General features: G+C 45.7%; 1 protein-coding gene and 2 pseudogenes across 1 annotated transcript; all 3 read left to right on the top strand.

Moving 5' to 3' along the window:
- Positions 1-6,045: 6,045 nt before the first annotated feature.
- On the top strand, positions 6,046-6,856 carry crygs4 (crystallin, gamma S4). Its single transcript, XM_010754897.3, has 3 exons — positions 6,046-6,057; positions 6,210-6,452; positions 6,531-6,856. The coding sequence occupies exons 1-3, from the start codon at positions 6,049-6,051 to the stop codon at positions 6,801-6,803; spliced, it is 525 nt and encodes a 174-aa protein (XP_010753199.1). The 5' UTR covers positions 6,046-6,048; the 3' UTR covers positions 6,804-6,856.
- A 6,635-nt stretch (positions 6,857-13,491) lies between these two features.
- On the top strand, positions 13,492-16,324 carry LOC113748184 (gamma-crystallin S-1-like; annotated as a pseudogene).
- A 2,463-nt stretch (positions 16,325-18,787) lies between these two features.
- LOC104938507 (gamma-crystallin B-like) overlaps positions 18,788-19,159 on the top strand; it is a 4,245-nt pseudogene continuing 3,873 nt past the window's right edge.

Genomic DNA, 19,159 nt, shown 5'->3' with positions numbered 1-19,159 from the left:
TCACACAGAGTATATTGCTTTTGAGTGTTGTGTAACTAGTATAAGTGTTTTGCAGGAGTTGCAGGTTCAAGGCCTACACACAGAGAGAGAGACGAGCAGATAAGCAGAGAAATAGGAGACTCCCCTTGGTTAGAACTGAAAGCAGAAACGAAACATCTTACTATTGTGTATTTATTATCTGAATGGCCTAATAATCATTTAAGAATATTAAACGTGTGTATTAGTTGAACTATTGCTTTTAAGTGTGTATAACCAGCAGAGTGTTTTTGCAGATTACAGTTTGTGTCTGAGTGCAATCCCACGCCTGAGGTAGTGTGTGAGCACAACTAAAACTGTTACAAAGCATCTGAATCTAGGCACGGAGTGTACCCAAGGACACGATGGTCCCAGAAAAGAGCACACACACACACCCGGGCATCGGCTGAACTCAGCAGACTACCCTGTATGAAGATAATAACAAATATGTAACTTTGTGTGATTAATAAACTAGCTGGAGCCAGAGAGAGCTCAGAACTCAGCTGGGCGTGATGGTGACAGACTGCGGAGTTGTCAAAGCTGTGTTCTCCCTCTTGCAACAGGTTAAACTGGAGTACTTGTCTTTGTCTTCTTTAAACTCAATATCTCTCTGCTCTACATCAGGTCTACAGAATTCGGGGTGGTTTGACACCCACAACAATTTATATTATATATATATATATATATAATATATATATATAATATATATATATATATATATACAGATGTAGCAACTTAAAAGTTCCGTGTTTCCGTGACGGAACCATGACGGGACCGTGGCTGGTCCGTCACAGGTCCGTCACAGGTCCTTGGCTGGCACGTACCGAAATTATCCCCCGCGATGAAGTAGTCAGTGAGGGCCGACTGGAAACGCCCCTAAGCAGTCTGTGTGAAAACCAGCTGCAATGCCTCATTTGTCCACGGGGAGGAGCAGTGATGTTCCGCTCTCACCGTCGACTGTCTAAACTAAGACACATCTGAACAGATATGCTGGGGTGAGCGGGTGACCCGATCAGCTGAGACAGAGCACAGTCATGGATTGTGGTTAGGGTGCAAAGGTCATGATCCTTCATATCGCCCCCCACAGCCCCAAGTATTCCACGGATTGGTTGATGGGGAAAAACAGTTGTGATAGATAATACTGAGCCGCAACTCCATGTCACGCCAACACAACAACATGCCAACATAAACTTGTTATTAAAGAAAACCCCGCCGTAACTGTTTTTTTAAGGTATATCTGTTTGATGCTTTCTGAAGCCTGCAGTATGAAACACATTCGATTTCTGATTCCTCTGAACGCCATAGTGGCCATATTGATAGTACAGTATACTGTACAGTATGATGGATACTGATGTCCAGCTGTGGCTTTCACTACATGCAGATTAAGAGGGAGCGACAGAGAGAGAGTGCGTGAGAGAAGAGCTTCAGTAATTATGTACAGTGAGGACAGAATAACCTAGATGTTGTTGATTGGTAAACAGTTAACCAATAATAAATAAAATATATCATAACATTAATTGATTGTCGAAAGCTGGGCGCAAGGAGACCACCGGGGTCTGGCTCCCTCCAGCATGAACTAAAACCCAGCAGGACACTTCAGAAACTATCGGAATGAGTACTGTACTGTAGGTTCCCAACCCCTGATCTATGGCCACCCATAGTCTTTACATAATTACTGAAGCGCCTTCTCTTGTGCTCGCGCACACTCTCTCTCGCTCATCTGCATGTAACAACAAACTAACCCTTAAAAAGTTACAAAAAACGGTTCGGACAGTTCAGGGCTGCAGGCTGTCTGTCAGACCTGCAGATACAAGCGAGAGTTTATTTTTTTAATTAACAGTTATTTGGAGGGGAGGGCTGGTGTTGTTGTGCGCGACATAGAGTGCAGAGACGAGCGTTTTTCTCTAAAAGTCACGTCTATTCCACTGCCGCGGTGTCCTCCATTTGCAAAAAGATGTAGAGAATAACAACAGCAATAATACCTCCGTTGAATTATATTGTCACGTTTGATCGTTGTGAGACGCCATTAAAGAGGGAGTTTTCTCGTGTTACTCCGGGAACAGCTGATCGAATGCCGGGCCGGCATTGGCGCATTAATCTACAGTATCTATGGCCACCACTAATCTTTACAAATTACTGAAGCGTCTCTCTCTGTGCTCGGCACTCTCTCCGCTCACGCAGTAAACAACAAACTAACCCTTAAAAATTGCAAAAAGAATTGAAGAATAACAACAGCAATATACCTCCTATTGATATTTGATCACAGTTTGATCGTTGTGAGACGCCATTTAAAAAGGGAGAATACCTGGTGATTAACAGCCCTTTGGAAGCCCTTTGTTATGTAGGTATCAACCTTTTGTTTGCACTTCATGGGCCCCCCCCCCCCCCCCCCCACGTGTCACGCAAATCAGAGCGGAAAATGCAGCTGGTACTGTGTATGAGTACTGTGTACTATACAGAGCCTTGTGATTGGAGTGTGCTCATGAACATGAATGGCTCCTTTCAGTGACCATAGGCTAAATGGCGTAAAGCGTAAATAAAGATATACGGGTGAATCAAGTGTGAAATAGTCAAGTTAGTTGGTTTTAATAAAGTTTGCAGTATACGCTTATGAAACCGTCATATGTGGTGATGTGATGATGAGACATATATTAGGAGAAGTTCGGACTGAGAGACCTGTGTTTTAATGCAAACGAAGATTTTACAAAACAAAAACCCAAACGGTCGTATTGTGCTAATTTGACGTTCACCCACCCCATTCAATCATTTGTGCTGACGTGTGTGAGCTCATTAACTCTCAATGTGTAGTCACGAATACCTGGAGGATGTCTTTTAAACAGTGACCATAGCTAAATGGCGTAAAGCGTAAATGGAAGAATTATGGGTGAATCGGTGTGAAATAAGTCAAGTATGTTTGGTTTTAATAAAGTTTGCAGTATACGCTTATGAAACCGTCATGTGTGATGATGGATGTGGTGATGATGGCACACGTTTCTGTTAAACACAGGCGTAAAGAAAACTCCATGATGCAAGAATCTTTTTGCAATTGTTATATTTAAGTGCACAGGCACGCATGCAAATCAAACAAAACACAACGTATAATAACACTTCTTATAATGAAACAATAACTATGATGTATATATATATATAAATATATTATATATATATCTGTATATACACAATTCACAACAACTTTGTGGCAAATGTCCTTCAGCGACTGAAGCCAGCGCGCTGCGTCTCTGGATCAGCCTTTCGGGGACTCCTGAGTCTTTCGTTTATTCGGTTCCGGACCTTTTGCCACTGGTCCCCAGACAGGTTCGGGAAGCGCTGGGAAACGTGCTGGTGCACTCGTTCTTTTAAATTGTCCGGCAGTGGCCGTTTGCCGTTGGTGCCGCTCCAATTCACGTTCTTCCCCCAACACTTATAAACCTCAAATGGGGTTAGCGCCATGAACACACTGGCAGCGTATGTGGCGGTCGCGTCTGGCACAGTCTAAAAATTCCTCTCCCGTTCGGCAGGTAGGGCTCTGACTGCCACGTCCGGCGGACAGCACATGGAGCCACGGGATCTGGAGCTGGGAGAGTGGGTCCCTGGAGTGTTCTCCGAACGTCAGCCGACGTCTGGCACCTGGGCGCTGCTGTGTTGTTGGTGGTGGGGGACTCGCCAACCTTTGCAGACACTCCTTGATCCTGTACTGCCTCTTCCACTCGGAGCAGTCTCTCATTGAAGCTGTCGGGGATGCCATCAGGGACCCTTGTAGCTTCCCGGAGAGTAAACCAAGGCAGCTGAAAAAACTTCTAAAACTTTCTAAAAACAACTTGCTAGAGATCAGGACTCCACAGAGTTACAGCGAAGAAAACAAAAACGAACAAAAGAGAAAAAAAGTCAAAACGACCTCAAAGGCTGGAACAGTTTTGAGAATAGATTAATGGTGGATATTTTTTTATCGCCTGGAAGAGTCTCACCTTAACGCAGCACGTTAACACAGCACGCATAATGCCCACCATAGTAAAGACAGAACAGACTAGATGTTGTTGATTTGGTGATGCTGACATGTTAGATATAACAACACTTAAATTTAATTTCAATTCATGAACACGCCAATCATAAACGCTACTGTAGAGTATGCAGTAGTCAAACCAGCTGCATTTTCCGCTCTGTGATCTGTGACACTGGGAGACCAATAAGCCTGTTACCGTAAGTGCAAAAAAGGTTGAGCAACGAGATGCTAACGAGGTGTGTGTAAGCTACGCCATCTCCAGGTAGAACAACTGTAAAAAAGTTCTGTGAGAGAAGGCCATCTCTGGTCATACCCTGTAATTACATGAATGGGTGGAGTTACAGTAAAAAATAGACACGCCCGGGAGAAGGAGGGGGGGTCTCTCCGTCACGAGACTTGGCAGGGAATCCGCTGGAAGACGGCGTTCCAAAGCTGGCGTCAGCGAACGGGAACTAAGTGTACTACTGATAATAATAATATATATAATATATAATATATATAATATAATATATACACACACACAGACAAAGAGGAACACAAAACATAAACACAAGAGACACGAAGAAAACACAAAGTAGTGAAGCACACGACAAAAAGCAAAAAATACCACTGTTTTCGATTAGATCGGATGCCGGGGGGTGCCTGCTGCAAGAAGAAAAGGCTAATTGCCCAAAGGTATTTTTTCTATATGGTATTTTACAATTCCCTCTGTAGTAGCTTTGGTGAGTGAGTTTTGTCAGTAAAATATCTGCAAATTTCATAATGTGTCATTTTATTAGAAGAAAAACATACTTTATGTACTATATAGTATAAAATTGTGAAATGTACAAGATGACTAATAACACTACAAAATGTTAGCAAGACATTAAAAGCTAAAAACATCAACATATTGCCGGTCAGTGAGCCATAATGATGTCTGGACAGATTTAACATTGATTGTGATATAGGTAAAATGTTTATGTTTAAAGTTATTATCATGCACAAAATAAACTTGTAGTATAACTCTAATATCTGTACCAGTAAAAAAATAACTTGTTGCAAATGTAAGAAATATATGAAATATATTGTACTAAATATAAATATATTATATTAAACTATAATAACTTTTTAATTTTATTATTTTTAATACCATCATAAGATTTAAGCACAGTTGATGGTAATACTGATTTTACTATTCACTTCTATAATAAGAGAAATAAAAAAATAAATAAAATAGTCTTTTGAAAAGACTCTGAATCATATTTCATGGTGGTGTACATTGTGTTGCTAAAGGATGTCAAATATAGACTGACAAACAACAGACAATGATGGTCTGTTTAATGGTGACTAAGAATATTTAATCATAACAATATCAGTAGCATTCAGACATTTTTTTCGTTGTCCATATAGGTGGATTTCATTTATTATAGTGCAAATACATTATGATTATCACTTGTTATTATCTGGAGTCAAAACTTAACTTAAAACATAAACAGAGAATTTAGATTTAGAAATCAAGAACATGTGCCTCATGCCATGGCTCAGTCCCTGTGCGTATATTGTAGTTAAGTATTGTAATACTTGAATGGGACGATCCACAGACAGTAGAGCTAAAGTGGTTGTGCAAAACATTACAAAATATAGTGATAAAAGAATACAGGTTATTGAGTTATTTTTCCAGTAAGTCCAGTATAACCAGAAGGATATAACAAAACCAAATGTAATAAATGGGAAATTATATTTTTTTGTCTTACGTAAGTTTGCATTACAGTGTCATCAGTTTATAGCCTACATGAAACTGCATTAACACACATTCATTGCAGCAGTTCAGCTCCGTTTGGATCGAGCAGTGAAGTTTCGATACTTGGCACTGCTAAACAACCATTGTGTGTTGAATAGCAATTCAGTGAGTAAGAACAATGGGAAGACTCTAGATGAATATTTGAACTGTAATAACTTACATGCACTGCTAAGCATGCATTTGGTTGTATTGTCTCTGCCATGTATAAAGAGTAGTGTGTTTGATACGGTGTCTAGTACTTTAAGCACCACAGATGGAGAAGGTGAGAATTATCAGTATTTTCACTGTGTTTTTATCATTGCACAAGCTGATTCTGTATACAGGAAACAGAGATGTCAGTTGTTTTGTCAGTGCAAATGTGCAAACACAGATGCAGATAGTGTTTAATCCTGTTCTTCTCTAATCTCTCTCCAGATTGTGTTCTACGAGGACCGGGACTTCCAGGGGAAGTCCTACGACTGCAAAGGGGACTCAGCTAATCTGGATGGCTACATCCACCGTTGCAACTCGGTCAAGGTAGAAGGTGGCTGGTGGGTTCTGTACGAGCGCAACAACTATACAGGCTACCAGTATGTCATTGGTCCAGGGGAGTACGATGACTACCGCCACTGGATGGGCTTCAATGACTGTGTCAGATCCTGCAGGATCATCAGAAATGTAAGTTGGCAAACAAAAGTAGCAAGAAAAAATAAATATTTCTCATACATCACATTTGTTTGACTGCTCTGGTTTCAGGCCAAAGGCCCATGCAAGCTGCAGTTGTTTGACCGGCCAAACTTCGATGGCAAATCTTTGGAGGCGACAGACAGCATGAAGTCTTTCCAAGAGAAGTGGCCCAGGCATGAAGTCCATTCCTGCAAGGTTCTGGAGGGCTCTTGGATTTTCTTTGAACATCCCAACTTCTCTGGTCGTCAGTACCTGCTGGAGAAAGGCGAATACCGACACCACTTAGAGTGGGGAGCTCTGAAAGCAACTGTGGCCTCCATCAGAAAAATCATGGAGCTGTGAAGCTCAACCAGTTAAAGTTACTTGTGATGTTATACATTGCAATAAATTGATTTGATGCTAATGTTTGTCTGTGTCTGTGTCAACTTTAATTCAAACCTTCTCTTGTTATAATATAAAGAAAACTGAATGCAACTAAGTATCACAGGTAAATTACCTGAATCAACTGTTTTTAAGTCCTCTCTCTAAAAATATGCATCCAGTTATCAGTTTATTAAGTAGAGCTAAGCCAAGAACAAACAGTCCAGTAAATCCTTTTTATATCCAGGTTATGATGTTGAATTTTTGTTGAAACTGCTTTAGAGTAATGTTGATCTGTTTTACAGAGGCTGTAGCTTGTGATGCTGTTGGACTGTATTGCATTATACTGAGGGATAATTCTAATATTTAGTCTACCCTCACCTCTCTGATGTACTGTAAACTCTGTAATAATTGCAGGTTGCCATCATCAATCATTGGTCATTAGAAGCTCTTGTATGGCCATAGTTTTTATTACAGTACAGTTCTGAGACTGTTCATACAAATTATTTGGTATTTGAGGAACAAATAACTCTTGCTTTTAAAAAATTGATAATAATAATAACAGATGATAACATGCCTATTATTATTATTATTATTATTAGTAGTAGTAGTAGTAGTAGTAGTAATAGAAGTAGTAGTATTTGTATTATTGAATGTGCTTGACAAAGCACACTATATACTATTCACCGGGCTTATTGAGTGTGCCTGAAAGCACACTGTTATGGAATTTTCTATCCTTAGGTTACACGATGTCACATGTGGGCCTTGAGGTCCTCGGCAGTTATTGTTTGGGTTTGACTAGGTGCCAGTCTATCTCAACACTGTGGTGGCCAGGGTCAAAGAGACCTATTGCTGCCTTCCTAGACATAATAGATAGCTGGCCGTTGACGTTCCAAACAGACATCTGTGTCTCCAGACTAGAATATGCTGAACACCTCCATGGGTAAAAACGTTCTCTTTGACTAATTCTGGGGCGTGTAGTATTTGTGGTGTTATCTTGGGGTTTAAGTCTATCCACCAGCATGAGTTTGACAGAATGAGACCGACTCAGGCACTTCTGATGTACTTTGAGAGTGTCTCTAATTCTCCTTGGCCAAGCGTCAATAAATATTAGAGCATAAGACATCAGAGGCTCCTGAAGACTTTCTTCCTTCCTGACCTCACCATTGACCTTTGACTTCAGCAATTTCTCCACAGCACACACTATATATTATACTATATATTCCCTATACTTATTATTCAGTGTGCCTGAAAGCACACTATCTATTATTCACCATACTCAATTTTATAACTGAGTGTGCTTGACAAAGCACACTATCTATTATTCCTCGGGCTTATTATTGAGTGTGCCTGCAAGACAGAGGCGGTCCTGGCTACATTTACGCCCTGGGCGAAATTACAAAATGCCATGTCAATGTATATTAGAAGTTATTTAAGTTAGCATATAGTGTACAGTAATAAAAAAAATCCACAGTCTGTGTGAATTTGCACTGAAACCAGACTAGGTTGCCTATGGGTGAAATTAGTTGCATGACATGATGTCAATTCTAATAGTTGCTAGTTCAGCAAAACTAAATACGATCAAATACAGTCGTCCCTCGCTATAACGCCCGCTATAACCTGTATGACTCTCAGCAGTAAGTTGACGTGACAATGAGGGCGCCCACTCCACTAACTTGACGTGGAAATGAGCGGTATAGAAAACTGTTTTTTTTTTCCAGGGAGCTCGTGCGCCCTCACATAGATTGCGCCCTGGGCAGTCGCCCACATTGCCCATAGCAAAAACTGGCCCTGCTGCAAGGCGCACTATATACCGTATATACCTATATACCATATACATACCCTATATACCTATATGTTATTCAGCACGCTTATTATTGAGTGTGCCTGAAAGAGCACCCTATATGTTATTCACCACGCTTATTATTGAGTGTGCCTGAAAGAGCACACTATATGTTATTCACCGCGCTTATTAGTGTGGGTGGCCAGAGGGCGACCACACTATTGTTCTTCAAATCTTTATTATTGAGTGTGTCTGAAAGAGCGCACTAAATACTATTCACTATACTTATTGAGTGTGCCTAAAAGAGCACACTCTTTACTATTTACCATGTTTATTATCGAGTGTGCCTCCCCATACTTTACTATTATTCTTATGTCCATCCATCTTCTCCAGCTTATCCGTTAGTCGGGTCGCGGGGGCAGCAGCTTCAGCAGGGCGGCCCAGACTTCCCTCTCCCCGGCCACTTCGTCCAGCTGTCCCAGGGGGACCTCAAGGTGTTCCCAGGCCAGCCGAGAGACATAGTCCCTCCAGCGTGTCCTGGGTCTTCCCCGGGGCCGCCTCCCGGAGGGACGTGCCCGGCTCGTCTCACCAGGGAGAAGTCCAGGAGGCATCCTCACGAGATGCCCGAGCCACCTTAACTGGTTCCTCTCGATGCGGAGGAGCAGCAGTTCTACTCTGAGCTCCTCGCGGATGCTTCTCACCCTATCTCTAAGGGAGAGCCCAGCCACCCTGCGAAGGAAGCTCATTTCAGCCACTTGTATTCGCAATCTCATTCTTTCGGTCACTACCCAAAGCTCGTGACCATAGGTGAGGGTAGGAACGTAGACCGACTGGTAAATCGAGAGCTTCGCCTTTCGGCTCAGCTCCTTCTTCACCACGACGGACCGGTGCAGAGTCCGCATAGCTGCAGAAGCCGCACCGATCCGCCGGTCGATCTCCCATTCCATCCTTCCCTCACTCGTGAACAAGACCCTGATATACTTGAACTCCTCCACTTGAGGCAGGACCTGGCAGGCCCAAACTCCTGAAGCAGCTGAGCACCATGGTCTCGGATTTGGAGGTGCTGATTCTCATCCCAGCCGCTTCACACTCGGCTGCGAACCGTTCCAGAGAGAGCTGAAGGTCACGTTCCGATGAAGCCAACAGGACTAGATCATCCGCAAAAAGCAGTGACCCAATCCTGAGGCCACCGAACCGCAGCCCCTCAACGCCCTGGCTGCGCCTAGAAATTCTGTCCATAAAGGTTATGAACACAACCGGTGACAAAGGGCAGCCTTGGCGGAGTCCAACTCCCACTGGAAACAGGTCTGACTTACTTCCGGCAATGCGGACCAAGCTCTGGCACTGAGAGTATAGGGACGGATAGCCCGTATTAATGAGTCCGGAACCCCATACTCCCGGAGCACCCCCCACAGGACCCCCTGAAGGGCACGGTCGAACGCCTTCTCCAGGTCCACAAAGCACATGTAGACTGGTTGGGCAAACTCCCATGCACCCTCCAGGACCGCGCTAAGGGTATAGAGCTGGTCCACAGTTCCACGACCAGGACGAAAACCACATTGCTCCTCCTGGATCCGAGGTTCGACAATCTTGCGGACCCTCCTCTCCAGGACCCCCGAAAAGACCTTCCCGGGGAGGCTGAGGAGTGTGATCCCCCTATAGTTGAAGCACATCCTCCGGTCCCCTCTTTTGAAGAGGGGAACCACCACCCCGGTCTGCCAATCCAGGGGCACTGCCCCCGATGTCCACGCGATGTTGCAGAGACGTGTCAACCAAGACAGCCCCACAACATCCAGGGCCTTAAGGAACTCCGGGCGGACCTCATCCACCCCCAGGGCCTTGCCACCGAGGAGCTTTTTGACTACCTCAGCGACCTCAGTCCCAGAGATTGGCGAGACCGCCACGGGGTCCCCTGACTCCTCAAGGGAAGACGTGCTGGTGGGATTGAGGAGATCTTCGAAGTATTCCCTCCACCGACCCAAGACGTCCCCAGTCGAGGTCAGCAGCACCCCGTCCCCACTGAACACAGTGTTGACAGTGCACTGCTTCCCACGCCTGAGCCGCCGGATGGTGGTCCAGAACCTCCTCGAAGCCGTTCGAAAGTCGTTCTCCATGGCCTCACCGAACTCCTCCCACGCCCGAGTTTTTGCCTCCGCAACCACGGAGGCCGCACTCCGCTTGGCACGTGATACCCATCAGCTGCTTCAGGAGTCCCGCAGGCCAAAAAGGTTCTGTAGGACTCCTTCTTCAGCTTGACGGCATCCCTCACCGCCGGTGTCCACCAGCGGGTTCGGGGGCCGCCGCCACGACAGGCATCGACCACCTTACGGCCACAGCTCCGGTCAGCCGCCTCGACAATGGAGGAATGGAACAAGGTCCACTCGGACTCAATGTCCCCCGCCTCCCCCGGGACATGAGCGAAGCTCTCCCGGAGGTGGGAGTTGAAACTCTTTCTGACAGGAGATTCAGCCAGACGTTCCCAGCAAACCCGCACAGAACGTTTGGGCCTGCCAGGTCTGTCACCATCGGAGCCAACTCACCACCAAGTGGTGATCAGTTGACAGCTCCGCCCCTCTCTTCAGTGTGTGTCCAAAACATGTGGCCGCAAATCCGACGATACAACCACAAAGTCGATCATCAAACTGCGACCGAGGGTGTCCTGGTGCCAAGTGCCCATATGGACACCCTTATGCTTGAACCTGGTGTTTGTTATGGACAGTCCATGACGAGCACAGAAGTCCAATAACAGAACACCGCTCGGGTTCAGATCAGGGGGGCCGTTCCTCCCAATCACGCCCCTCCAGGTCTCACTGTCGCTGCCCACGTGAGCATTGAAGTCCCCCAGGAGGACGAGGGAGTCCCCAGAGGGGGCGCTCTTCAGCACTCCCTCCAAAGACTCCAGAAAGGGTGGGTACTCTGAGCTGCCATTCTGTGCATATGCACAGACGACAGTCAGGACCCGTCCCCCCACCCGAAGGCGAAGGGAGGCTACCCTCTCATCCACCGGGCTGAACCCCAACGTACAGGCGCCGACTGCCGCCCATCTCTCTTCGCACCTGCTCCCTGAGACCCCTCCCATGGGTGGTGGGCCCATGGGAAGGGGGGCCCATGTCACCCTTTTGGGCTGTGCCCGGCCAGGCCCCATGGGTGTAGACCCCCACCCTCAGGCCTGGCTCCAGGGGGGGGCCCCGGTAACCCGCGTCCGGGCAAGGGAGACCTGACTCCATAGATATCTCATTTCATCAGGGGTGATTGAGCTGCGCTTTGTCTGGTCCCTCACCTAGGACCTGATTGCATCTCGATATGCCACACCTGTGAGGTGGGATGGATTATCTCGGCAAAAGAGAAGTGCTCACTATCACAGATTTACACAGATTTGTGAACAATATTTGAGAGAAATGGTTATTTTGTGTATATAGAAAATGTTTTAGATCTTTGAATTCATCTCATGAAAAATGAGAGCAGAAACAAAAGTGTTGCATTTATATTTTTGTTCAGTGTGTATATATATATATAATAAGAAGTACGTAGGTTTGTGTGTTGGCCCCTGTTATGACTTCATTGAACCACCAGGTGTCGCTGTGTGCTCTGAGTTTAAACCCCGAGCAGGAAGCACGCTTCATGAACTTCACCTGCCCTCTGAGAGGACACTGAATGTTTCTCAGTGAGGGAAGATGATGATATAATTTTATGTTTAAAGTTATTATCATGCACAAAATAAACTGTAGTTAACTCTAATATCGGTACCAGTAAAAAAATAACTTGTTGCAAATGTAAGAAATATATGAAATATATTGACTAAATATAAATATATTATATTAAACTATAATAACTTTTTAATTTTATATTTTTAATACCATCAAAGATTTAAGCACAGTTGATGGTAATACTGATTTTAACTATTCACTTCATAATAAGAGAAATAAAAAAATAAATAAAATAGTCTTGAAAAGACTCTGAATCATATTTCATGGTGGTGTACATTGTGTTGCTAAAGGATGTCAAATATAGACTGACAACAACAGACAATGATGGTCTGTTTAATGGTGACTAAGAATATTAATCATAACAATATCAGTAGCATTCAGACATTTTTTTCGTTGTCCATATGGTGGATTCATTTTATAGTGCAAATACATTATGATTATCACTGTTTATTATCTGGAGTCAAAACTTAACTTAAAACATAAACGAGATAGATTTAGAAATCAAGAACATGTGCCTCATGCCATGGCTCAGTCCCTGTGCGTATATTGTAGTTAAGTATTGTAACTTGAATGGGACGATCCACAGACAGTAGAGCTAAAGTGGTTGTGCAAAACATTACAAAATATAGTGATAAAAGAATACAGGTTATTGAGTTATTTTTCCAGTAAGTCCAGTATAACCAGAAGGATATAACAAAACCAAATGTAATAAATGGGAATTATATTTTTTTTGTCTTACGGGTTTGCATTCCAGTGTCATCAGTTTATAGCCTACATGAAACTGCATTAACCCTTCTTGCAGCAGTTCAGCTCCGTTTGGATCGAGCAGTGAAGTTTCGATACTTGGCACTGCTAAACAACCATTGTGTGTTGAATAGCAATTCAGTGAGTAAGAACAATGGGAAGACTCTAGATGAATTTGAACTGTAAATAATACATGCACTGCTAGCATGCATTTGGTTTGTATTGTCTCTGCCATGTATAAAGAGAGTGTGTTTGATACGGTGTCTAGTACTTTAAGCACCACAGATGGAGAAGGTGAGAATTATCAGTATTTTCACTGTGTTTTTTCATTGCACAAGCTGATTCTGTATACAGGAAACAGAGATGTCAGTTGTTTTGTCAGTGCAAATGTGCAAACACAGATGCAGATAGTGTTTAATCCTGTTCTTCTCTAATCTCTCTCCAGATTGTGTTCTACGAGGACCGGGACTCCAGGGGAAGTCCACGACTGCAAAGGGGACCAGCTAATCTGGATGGCTACATCCACGTTGCAACTCGGTCAAGGTAGAAGGTGGCTGGTGGGTTCTGTAGAGCGCAACAACTATCCAGGCTACCAGTATGTCATTGTCCAGGGGAGTACGATGACACCGCCACTGGATGGGCTTCAATGACTGTGTCAGATCCTGCAGGACATCAGAAATGTAAGTTGGCAAACAAAAGTAGCAAGAAAAAATAAATATTTCTCATACATCACATTGGTTTGACTGCTCTGGTTTCAGGCCAAAGGCCCATGCAAGCTGCAGTTGTTTGACCGGCCAAACTTCGATGGCAAATCTTTGGAGGCGACAGACAGCATGAAGTCTTCCAAGAGAAGTGGCCCAGGCAGAAGTCCATTCCTGCAAGGTTCTGGAGGGCTCTTGGATTTTCTTTGAACATCCCAACTTCTCTGGTCGTCAGTACCTGCTGGAGAAAGGCGAATACCGACACCACTTAGAGTGGGGAGCTCTGAAAGCAACTGTGGCCTCCATCAGAAAAATCATGGAGCGTGAAGCTCAACCAGTTAAAGTTACTTGTGATGTATACATTGCAATAAATTGATTTGATGCTAATGTTTGTCTGTGTCTGTGTCAACTTAATTCAAACCTTCTCTTGTTATAATATAAAGAAAACTGAATGCAACTAAGTATCACAGGTAAATTACCTGAATCAACTGTTTTAAGTCCTCTCTCTAAAAATATGCATCCAGTTATCAGTTTATTAAGTAGAGCTAAGCCAAGAACAAACAGTCCAGTAAATCCTTTTTATACCAGGTAGATGTTGAATTTTTGTTGAAACTGCTTTAGAGTAATGTTGATCTGTTTTACAGAGGCGTGAGCTTGTGATGCTGTTGGACTGTATTGCATATACTGAGGGATAATTCTAATATGTCTACCCTCACCTCTCTGATGTACTGTAAACTCTGTAATAATTGCAGGTTGCCATCATCAATCATGGTCATTAGAAGCTCTTGTATGGCCATAGTTTTATTACAGTACAGTTCTGAGACTGTTCATACAAATTATTTGGTATTTGAGGAACAAATAACTTTGCTTTTAAAAATTGATAATAATAAAACAGATGATAACATGCCTATTATTATATTATTATTATTATTATTAGTAGTAGTAGTAGTATAATAGAAGTAGTAGTATTTGTATTATTGAATGTGCTTGACAAAGCCCACTATAACTATTCACCGGGCTTATGGAGTGCCTGAAAGCACACTGTTATGGAATTTCTATCCTTAGGTTACACGATGTCACATGTGGGCCTTGAGGTCCTCGGCAGTATTGTTTTGGGTTTGACTAGGTGCCAGTCTATCTCAACACTGTGGTGGCCAGGGTCAAAGAGCCCTATTGCTGCCTTCCTAGACAAAAAGATAGCTGCCGTTGACGTTCAAACAGACATCTGTGTCCCAGACTAGAATAGCTGAACACCCCATGGGTAAAACGTTCTCTTTGACTAATTCTGGGGCGTGTAGTATTTGTGGTGTTATTTGGGGTTTAAGTCTATCCACCAGCATGAGTTTGACAGAATGAGACGACTCAGGCACTTGATGTACATTTGAGAGTGTCTCTATCTCCTTGGCCAAGCGTCAATAAATATTAGAGCATAAGACATCAGAGGCCCTGAAGACTTTCCTTCCTGACCTCACCATTGACCTTTGACTTCAGCAATTTCTCCACAGCACACACTATATATTATACATATATTCCCTATACTTATTATTCAGTGTGCCTGAAAGCACACTATCTATTATCACCATACTCAATTTTATAACTGAGTGTGTTGACAAAGCACTCAGCACAAATACTCAGTTATATTATTCCTCGGGCTTATTATTGAGTGTGCCTGCAAGACAGAGGCGGTCCTGGCTACATTTACGCCCTGGGCGAAATTACAAAATGCCATGTCAATGTATATTAGAAGTTATTTAAGTTAGCATATAGTGTACAGTAATAAAAAAAATCCACAGTCTGTGGAATTTGCACTAAACCAGACTAGGTTGCCTATGGGTGAAATTAGTTGCATGACATGTGTCAATTCTAATATTTGCAGTTCAGCAAAACTAAATACGATCAAATACAGTCGTCCTCGCTATAACGCCCGCTATAACCTGTATGACCTCAGCAGTAAGTTGACGTGACAATGAGGGCGCCCACTCCACTAATTGACGTGGAAATGAGCGGTATAGAAAACTGTTTTTTTTTTTCCAGGGAGCCTGTGCGCCCTCACAAGATTGCGCCCTGGGAGTCGCCCACAGGCCCATAGCAAAAACTGGCCCTGCGGCAAGGCGCACTATAACCGTATATACCTATATACACATATACATACCCTATATACCTATATGTTATCAGCACGCTTATTATTGAGTGTGCCTGAAAGAGAACCCTATATGTTATTCACCACGCTTATTATTGAGTGTGCCTGAAAGAGCACACTAATGTTATTCACCGCGCTTATTAGTGTGGGTGGCCAGAGGGCGACCACACTATGTTCTTCAAATCTTTATTATTGAGTGTGCCTGAAAGAGCGCACTAAATACATTCACCATACATATTGAGTGTGCCTAAAAGAGCACACTCTTTACTATTTACCATGTTTATTATCGAGTGTGCCTCCCCATACTTTACATTATTCTTATGTCCATCCATCTTCTCCAGCTTATCCGTTAGTCGGGTCGCGGGGGGCAGCAGCTTCAGCAGGCGGCCCACGTCCCTCTCCCCGGCCACTTCGTCCAGCTGTCCTAGGGGGACCTCAAGGTGTTCCCAGGCCAGCCGAGAGACATAGTCCCTCCAGCGTGTCCTGGGTCTTCCCCGGGGCCGCCTCCCGGAGGGACGTGCCCGGCTCGTCTCACCAGGGAGAAGTCAGGAGGCATCCTCACGAGATGCCCGAGCCACCTTAACTGGGTTCCTCTCGATGCGGAGGAGCAGCAGTTCTACTCTGAGCTCCTCGCGGATGGCCGAGCTTCTCACCCTATCTCTAAGGGAGAGCCCAGCCACCCTGCGAAGGAAGCTCCATTTCAGCCACTGTATTCGCAATCTCATTCTTTCGGTCACTACCCAAAGCTCGTGACCATAGGTGAGAGTAGGAACGTAGACCGACTGGTAAATCGAGAGCTTCGCCTTTCGGCTCAGCTCCTCTTCACCACGACGGACCGGTGCAGAGTCCGCATAGCTGCAGAAGCCGCACGACCGCCGGTCGATCTCCCATTCCATCCTTCCCTCACTCGTGAACAAGACCCTGATATACTTGAACTCCTCCACTTGAGGCAGGACCTGGCAGGCCCAAACTCCTGAAGCAGCTGAGCACCATGGTCTCGGATTTGGAGGTGCTGATTCTCATCCCAGCCGCTTCACACTCAGCTGCGAACCGTTCCAGAGAGAGCTGAAGGTCACGTCCGAGAAGCCAAACAGACTAGATCATCCGCAAAAAGCAGTGACCCAATCTGTAGGCCACCGAACCGCAGCCCCTCAACCCCTGGCTGGCCTAGAAATCTGTCTAAAAGGTTATGAACACAACCGGTGACAAAGGGCACCTGGCGGATCCAACTCCCACTGGAAACAGGTCTGACTTACTTCCGGCAATGCGGACCAAGCTCTGGCACTGAGAGTATAGGGACGGATAGCCCGTATTAATGAGTCCGGAACCCCATACTCCGGAGCACCCCCCACAGGACCCCCCGAAGGGCACGTCGAACGCCTTCTCCAGGTCCACAAAGCACAGTAGACTGGTTGGGCAAACTCCCATGCACCCCAGGACCGCGCTAAGGGTAAGAGCTGGTCCACAGTTCCACGACCAGGACGAAAACCACATTGCTCCCCTGGATCCGAGGTTCGACAATCTGGCGACCCTCCTCTCCAGGACCCCCGAAAGACTTCCCGGGGAGGCTGAGGAGTGTGACCCTATAGTTGAAGCACACCTCCGGTCCCCTCTTTTGAAGAGGGGAACCACCACCCCGGTCTGCCAATCCAGGGGCACGCCCCGAGTCCCACGCGATGTTGCAGAGACGGTCAACCAAGACAGCCCCACAACATCCAGGGCCTTAAGGACTCGGGCGGACCTCATCCACCCCCAGGGCCTTGCCACCGAGGAGCTTTTTGACTACCTCAGCGACCTCAGTCCCGCAGAGATGGGCGAACGCCACGGGTCCCCTGACTCCTCAAGGGAAGACGTGCTGGTGGGATTGAGGAGATTTCGAAGTATTCCCTCCACCGACCCAAGACGTCCCCAGTCAAGGTCAGCAGCACCCCTCCCCAGGAACACAGTGTTGACAGTGCACTGCTTCCCACGCCTGAGCCGCCGGATGGTGGCCAGAACCCCCGAAGCCATTCGAAAGTCGTTCTCCATGGCCTCACCGAACTCCTCCCACGCCCGAGTTTTTGCCTCCGCAACCACGGAGGCCGCACTCCGCTTGGCACGTGATACCCATCAGCTGCTCAGGAGTCCGCAGGCCAAAAAGGTTCTGTAGGACTCCTTCTTCAGCTTGACGGCATCCCTCACCGCCGGTGTCCACCAGCGGGTTCGGGGGCCGCCGCCACGACAGGCATCGACCACCTTACGGCCACAGCTCCGGTCAGCCGCCTCGACAATGGAGGAATGGAACAAGGTCCACTCGGACTCAATGTCCCCCGCATCCCCTGGGACGTTAGAGAAGCTCTCCCAGAGGTGGGAGTTGAAACTCTTTCTGACAGGAGATTCAGCCAGACGTTCCCAGCAAACCCGCACAGAACGTTTGGGCCTGCCAGTCGTGTCACCATGGAGCCAACTCACCACCAAGTGGTGATCAGTTGACAGCTCCGCCCCTCTCTTCAGTGTGTGTCCAAAACATGTGGCCGCAAGTCCGACGATACAACCACAAAGTCGATCATCAAACTGCGACCGAGGGGGTCCTGGTGCCAAGTGCACATATGGACACCCTTATGCTTGAAGGAAACTGGTTCCGGAACCACGCTGTGCGTCGAGGCGAGCCGACTATATCTAGCCGGTACTCTCAACCTCGTGCACCAGCTCAGGCTCCTCCCCGCCAGAGAGGTGACGTTCCACGTCCCTAGAGCCAGCTTCTGCAACCAGAGGTTGGACCGCCAGGGTCCCCGCCTCCGACTGCCGCCCATCTCTCTTCGCACCTGCTCCTTGAGACCCCTCCCATGGGTGGTGGGCCCATGGGAAGGGGGGCCCATGTCACCCTTTTGGGCTGTGCCCGGCCAGGCCCCATGGGTGTAGACCCCCACCCTCAGCCTGGCTCCAGGGGGGGCCCCGGTAACCCGCGCCGGGCAAGGGAGACCTGACCCATAGATATCTCATTTCATCAGGGGTGATTGAGCGCGCTTTGTCTGGTCCCTCACCTAGGACCTGATTGCATCTCGATATGCCACACCTGTGAGGTGGGATGGATATCTCGGCAAAAGAGAAGTGCTCACTATCACAGATTTACACAGATTTGTGAACAATATTTGAGAGAAATGGTTATTTTGTTATATAGTGTTTTGATCTTTGAATTCATCTCATGAAAAATGAGAGAAGAAACAAAAGTGTTGCTTATATTTTGTTCAGTGTGTATATATTATATATATATATAGATATAA

This window comes from Larimichthys crocea, chromosome XVIII, assembly GCF_000972845.2.
Source record: "Larimichthys crocea isolate SSNF chromosome XVIII, L_crocea_2.0, whole genome shotgun sequence".
Taxonomy (NCBI): domain Eukaryota; kingdom Metazoa; phylum Chordata; class Actinopteri; family Sciaenidae; genus Larimichthys; species Larimichthys crocea.
The sequence above is the reverse complement of the archived record's forward strand: the minus strand, read 5'-3'. Positions and strand labels throughout refer to the sequence as shown.

What these genes read in the sequence shown, in the direction of transcription:
- crygs4 (XM_010754897.3), top strand. An exon ending in CCTGCAGGATCATCAGAAAT is followed by an intron (nt 6,453 to 6,530) that starts GTAAGTTGGCAA and finishes CTCTGGTTTCAG; the next exon opens with GCCAAAGGCCCATGCAAGCT.